At 41.1% G+C, this 6,808-nt stretch overlaps 1 protein-coding gene across 1 annotated transcript; it reads left to right on the top strand.

Annotated features, from left to right (window-relative positions):
- The first annotated feature begins 565 nt into the window (after positions 1-565).
- LOC125371950 (neuronal acetylcholine receptor subunit alpha-6-like) lies at positions 566-1,159 on the top strand. Its single transcript, XM_048380653.1, has one exon. It carries the CDS (start codon positions 566-568, stop codon positions 1,157-1,159), a length of 594 nt encoding a protein of 197 aa, XP_048236610.1.
- Positions 1,160-6,808: the final 5,649 nt, after the last annotated feature.

Genomic DNA, 6,808 nt, shown 5'->3' with positions numbered 1-6,808 from the left:
TACACATACGCCTAAAAGGATGTTGACTGCCAGGAAGGTTATTATCTTGACATGTATCCTGCAAGGTATACCATGGATCGTGTGTTGTAAATCTGACGGAGAAGTCGCTGACACTATCTTAAAAGGCTACAAAGCCCATCACAAACCCAGCAATGTAGTTAACATAACTACCGAAGCAACATTGTTATCTGTACAAGAACTGGATAACAAAAAGCAGTTTCTCAGCAGCACCATGTGGTTGGTCTTCTCGTGGTACGACCATCGAGTTGTTTGGAATAATTCGTTGAGCTCACAGAAACGAATTCTTGTAGACTCACACAAATTGTGGAAACCTGAATTGATTATAGGAAATAGTATCAAGGGACAAGATCTACTGCAGAATGGAGGGTCTCTGCTGGTTACCAGTCATGGAGATGTTAGATGGTTTGTCATAGGGGCAATAGAAACCAGGTGTCCTATCAACATTTACAAGTTTCCCTTTGATACCCAGACTTGTTTAGTTATAATACGTGGATGGTTCGGGTTCTACAATAAAGTACATCTCTCCAGTGAAACAGATGTTGACATGAACCAATTTGAAGAGAATAGCGAGTTTGAAATTTCCTCTGAAGATATCACTAACATTGATGGTGAAAACGATGGACGATTAATACGTATAACCTTCCATTTGAGACGACGCCCTATGTTCTATATCTTCACCATCCTGCTCCCCGTGGTCCTCCTCTACTTCCTCAACACCTTCGTGTTCCTGCTGCCCTCACAGAGCGGAGAGAAGACCAGCATGGCCGTGTCTGTCCTCCTCAGCTTCCAACTGTTTCTGTCCATCATCAGGGACTCCCTGCCTGAGAACTCTCTCACCGTCAGCCTCTTCAGCCTCTACGTGTCTCTGGCCAACTTCACCAGTGTTGTCATCGTCGTTGTCAATATCCTCCTTCTCAAAATGAAAGGTAAGCCACCACCGAAATGGATCTTAAGAATGTGTAAGAAGGACTCTGTTTCAAACCAAGTTGATGTTGTAAGTGGCAATGTGGAGGATGAAGAGCAGACAAGACCAGAATGGGCAGATATTGAAACTAAACTAAACAAGACCTGTTTTACATGCTTCTTTGTGTTTAGTAGTAGTGTAACAGCCGTGATTCTTGGGATGCTGACAAGATAAAGAGGATACGCGTGTATCCCCTTTGCTTACAATGTCTATTTCCTGTGACTGAATAATTCTTAGTTCATTTTAACTTTATGAATATGAAATGGTAATAGCAAGGGAAGTTTGATATTATGTACGTATTTTAGACAAATTGCTTCTCTAAAAGAGGCAAATTTAATGAACGAACAAGACATCAAGTGACCAATGATTTGTGGTATAAATTTGAAAATATCTTAAGTCAATACCAGAGTAATGAGTCTCGAGTATCGGCCGAAACAAGCTTCCATTTGGCGTACAAGGCAAAATCTTGATGGAAATTATACTGACCCGCTTTGAAAACGCACCAACATGAAGCCATGAAAATATCATGATGGTAGTAAAAGAACAACAAACATACGCCATGGTTAGGACTTGAGGAGGCTCCAAAACTGTTGACAGGTTTGATAGCCGTTAAATGAGTCGTCACCAAAACGCAAAACAGTACTCAAAAACACGTTATTACGAAAAATGCCCTTTTAGTGCAGAAATGGAGTATAAAGGGGTGGCATTCAAAGGCTACTTGCAGTATTGCTGTGGCCGCGGAATAGCACTGAGGACGCAATATCGAGACTGACACCTAAGGAACGGGAAAATGCCGTCATCCTGTCGTAGGCCTGATTCCGCTCCCAAGGCACCGAAATGCACGCCCTCAGTGGTCGCTGGGGCACAGACAATGGTTACTTTGACGCTGGCATGGCGTTCTCTTCTCTGACGAATCCAGATTTCACCTCAGGAACGCCGACGGACGATGCGCGGGTGTGGCGTCGCCGTGGCGAACGTCATTACGATGATTGTGTTATGCAGACTGATCGATGGGGCGACGGAAATGTGATGGTTTGGGTCGATATCAGTTTTCGGCACAGAATACAGTTCCATGTATGCACAGGTCGTGTTAATGAAGTTTACTACAGGTACGCTATTTGAAAACGTCACGTTGGCCTCTGTTTCCATCAACACCAAGAGCTGCATACTTTTCAACAGGTCGCCAGGGCACATACAACACGTGCTTCTATGGATTTCCTGGCACAAAATAACGTACCTGTTATGCCATGCCTTGCATTCTACCGATCTATCGCCAATGGGAGCCTTGTGGGACTTCCGGGACAGCACATTGCATGTCAACCTCAAATCGCCAACGAAGGCGACCTCGCACTTGTCCTGCAACGTGAGTGGTGTAGGATACCACCAACTGCTATCCAGAGACTGACAGTGAGTATGAGAAGGCGTTATGTGGCATGCATTGCAACCAGGGGCGGTCATACCCGGTATTGACTACCTGTGTGTTCCTTGTTCTCTACATTAAAATTGTGTACTTTCCAATGACACTTGTCATCACTAATGTGGTACTAAGTTATCTGAGTGTGATTGTAGTACACAGCCAACACCATATACAAATTTGGTTTAGCGTCAATTTCAATTTTTACATATGAATAGATCACTGAAAATTAATGATGAGACAAGCTGTTTGCGAAAAATTTGCATTTAGAAGCTTATTACTGTTTTGTCATCCAACCATACCACTGCCATACGTCTACGGCCTGTAAACAATAGAGTCTGGAGCAGACAATCCAGTGATAGCGAGTCAAGACCATAGAATACAGTGACACGACTTACTAATTTAGTTGAAACTGAAAACAATAGGTTAACTTTGAATAACTTCTCCTGTGTGCAAATGCTGTTTGTAATCTATCATTTTTATGACCAACACCTCATTTTCCGAGGACGCCTCCAATAGTGTCATTACGGTGAAAATGCGTTATAATTTCAATTAATAAAGACTTGTAGAAATCCCATAGAGTTTGAAATCACGCAAATTCGTTCCATGTGTTTAAACACTATGGTGCTTTCAGTAAATTGGTGGATGTGATAAGGTCGCGTGGAAGGTCGCGTATGGATATTGTAACCCCGCTTGATATTGAAACCAATTACGACTTCAAGCAGTGCTCATATAGAAATAGTGCCTAATACATAGACTCCTTTCGTCGGTATTCAAATAATAACTCAGAAACGTGTCACTTGAAATTTCAATTTATCGATGCAAATGTAAGAATAACGCTGTGTTCAAACATATTTACATCATTTGAAGTAAAACCTTCAAACACTTTCAAAACACTAAGCCAAGACGACTGCAGTAGGTCGGACATCAGGTTTTTTTATCAGGTGAAGGCTAACATAAAGATATTCTTTGAACAAGAACTTTTCGAACAAGAACAAGGAACTGAGGCGAGTGCATATGGACTGTCTACTCATCGAACAATTCACTGAAAGCGGGAAATTTAGCAATGCGTCTAGGTTCAGGCACTGGTTCATTGTCAAATGAAACGGAAGCATTCGTGGAATTACAAAAACTGACGTGGAAGAGCTCTTCTTTTATACAGCTGTATATGACAGCCAATAAGTGTTTGAACAAACTCGAACGACATGGCTCTATTTGTGTTTTTGACAGATGTAAGTTGTGTATTTGTCTGTGTTTTAACGAGACTTTTGACGTGTATGGGAGCATTTATTTGTCTGTGTTTTAACGAGACTTTTGACGTGTATGGGAGCATCCATGTTTTCGTCTGTGGCAAAGCTTATATTGTATTTGAATCACTAATAATAGCTCAATAACTATTGTAATGTTAACTGTTTTAATTTCGTGTTGATGAATAAATGTTTTGTGTTAATATATGTCTTGTGTCATATTTAGATTATAGTGTTATTTGAGAGAAACAAACCATCTTGTTCTGAGGAGATTATTCTGTTTCGTAGAAGTTTGTAGTAAACAACTATGAATGAAAAATGTAGTTCCATATTCGGATGAGGTCACCGAGGTCACGGTCATCTAGGGTTTATTTCACATCTGCAACATGTAATATGTGCTCGGTTATTTTCCAACATAAATTATGAATAATTGATTTTGTATTATGCCTGTACCTAGTTATAACTTGTTTATCCCTGTATCCAGTTACATTTTGTTTATCCCGATACCCAGCAACATCACAGCTATATTTTATTTATCCTTGTACCCACTTATATTTTGTTTATCCCCGTACTTACCAAACTCACAGCAAAAGATCGGTACCATTAAATAATGGAACCTGGATCAGAGAAATCAGAATTCATCAAATATCTGTAACTTGTTTTTATTTTACTCCATCTTCACTTTCAAATACAAAAGAATTAATGCTCAGAGAAAATAAGGTCATATTCCAATGGGCAATATTTTACTTGAATTGCTGCTCTCAAAGAGTATGGCCTGGAACCGATATGACCAGCAACGACTCAAGCCGTCGAGTTGTGATGGGCCAAAATTAGCTATGTTTGACATCGTTACCACAGTCTACGTATTTCAGTCTTATGAATCGTCATATGGGTGCAATATTGCCGATGCAATGTAAAATTGTAACTCATTCACTCAGTCACTCAGAAGTTATTTATGGGAACCTGTTCTGTCACGGAATCCACACAGGGTGACGCAAGAGCGCCACATGTCAGTACTTTTGTTCTGTTTGTCACATTTAGCACCATTACTGGAGTGTCATGGCTAGGAAACCAGAAATTGGGACTTGAACTTGTGCCATCAACGCTTTAACCACTAGGCTACGTTACCGCCTGTGTCACATGAGGTAGATTGGCAATTTGACTTACACGGAACAATCTAACAGTGTTTATTTATTTATTTGTTTGTTTTAAAACCCGCAGCGCTCAGCAAAGTTCCAGCTCTATAACGACAGTCAGTCTATAATCTACCAGGTCACAGATCCTGTAAACATATAGCATGTAGGCATGTGTAATATAGCTGTCCAGCCAAGAATCAGCCTACCGTGACTACAGTCACACATGCCAAGCGAGGTTGCTGGACTTAGGAAACAGGTTTATTACCAAGTTAGTCTAAGCGGGAAAGTAGACGATGATAGGTGGTATAAATTATTATCTTGTTCTGAACAGGCTATTGACTGGTTAACTCTAAAGTACACAGAGTTGCTGCATGACCACTCATGACAACCCATCATGTGTTATGGTCCAGGAGCCAAGTGGTGTAAACGTGCAGGCCCTACAAAGTCAGAGAACTATAACTGACAGGAAATAGTTGGTACTGGGCTGCGCAGTAAGCATCAACAACTTGTTTACGTCCTCTACGGTGTAAACTCTGGGCCGCCAGGTCTAAAGGCCAAGGCTCTGTTACCCCTGAAATACAGAGACAGATGGTAGACTATAACAGACAACGTGGACAGAGACAGAAAGAACTTGGGAAGACCAACAAGCAAACGTCACCAGCAGCATACAGTGAATCGGTCCCGAGTGAGAGCCAGAGCTAGAGTGAGAACCCAAACCAGAACCAGAGCCAGAGCTATTTGTACTCCAGTTTATAAACCTTTTATTCCTGAACAAAGAAACTCGTTGTGTTTCTCATGGGGTGCTGACTAACCGTGGTTCCCAGTGTGGTTATCAATCAAAACAACACACACAATCATATTGCACGTTTTCTTCTGTGAACTACACGTCAGTGTAAAATGTTTCTTGTATTTGGCCTGTAGTCGTCTTCCACTCTTGAGGATCTTGTCGAGCTTGTGCTGAGTAGCAGACCACCGCATCCTCGTGAAGTCACCAATATGCGCCGAGTGAAGGAGTGAAGGGTTTAGTGTGAAATAACACTTTTAGTTAGAGTGAGTGAGGGTGTTTTTTTGCGCCGCTTTTGTTAATATTCCAGCCATATCACGTGGGCAATAGATCCCGAGTCTTCGGCGTGACAAGCCAACGCTTCAACCACTAGGCTACCCCGCCGTACCCGGTAATAATAAGAAACAAGAGAGTGAAATGACTGTCACAATAACAGCCTCGATTACCCAGGGCATAACGTCTCCATCACTTCTAATACATATCCTGGATCCGACACTATTGCTTAGTTTTGAGTCCAGTACAATTGATCTGTGCTGAACTCTTGTTTGACCTGAGGTGTAGTGAAGTGTGTGTGTGAATGCTTGTACTAGTCTGAACTTTAACAGGATTTAACTGCTCGCTCAATGACATATCATACCACTCCCACACAGTTTGATGTCTCTTTTGATACCCTGGATAATCGAGGATGTCGCCTTTAGTACTTGAGACAAAGTCAAGTTTGGTGCAATATTTCATCAATTTGACAGGCAGTGCCGCTACAATAGCTTCGAACCAGAGTCTTCAGCTAGACGTGTAAACACTCGAACCACTAGTTCAAGCTTTATTCAAATATAGAACATGTGTCGTACCATTCCATAAAATGTATGTTATATTTGAAAGCATCACAATGGGGCTTTTCAGCGTCTCCCTACAGTATGCATCGTATATTAGTTCCATTTAAGCTAATTTAAGGCATCTGTGAACTTTTGAAATTGTTTCGGTGTGCAATGTTTCGTATATATATTTCGTACGGGATTTTGCTTAAAAAACATAATGGATCACGGCTCTATTGCAGAATGTATGCAAAGAATTAAGAATATAATCTGACCATGTTAAAATATGTTTAGTTCATTTCATGTCGCACTCATCAATATTCCATCTGTATAAAAGAGGTCTTGAAATAATCGAAAAGAACCAGTGATCGATATTTTTGAGCAACGATCGAAGCTGTTGGTTTACGAAGGCTAGCAATCAACCAAGTCA

The sequence above is a fragment of the Haliotis rufescens genome, unplaced genomic scaffold, assembly GCF_023055435.1.
Source record: "Haliotis rufescens isolate VD_foot unplaced genomic scaffold, xgHalRufe1.0.p SCAF_32, whole genome shotgun sequence".
In the NCBI taxonomy this organism is placed as follows: domain Eukaryota; kingdom Metazoa; phylum Mollusca; class Gastropoda; order Lepetellida; family Haliotidae; genus Haliotis; species Haliotis rufescens.
This window is presented reverse-complemented; position numbering and strand designations above follow the sequence as displayed.

Coding starts and splice junctions, on each gene's coding strand:
- LOC125371950 (XM_048380653.1), top strand. CDS start 566: ATGAACCAATTTGAAGAGAATAGCGAGTTTGAAATTTCCTCTGAAGAT.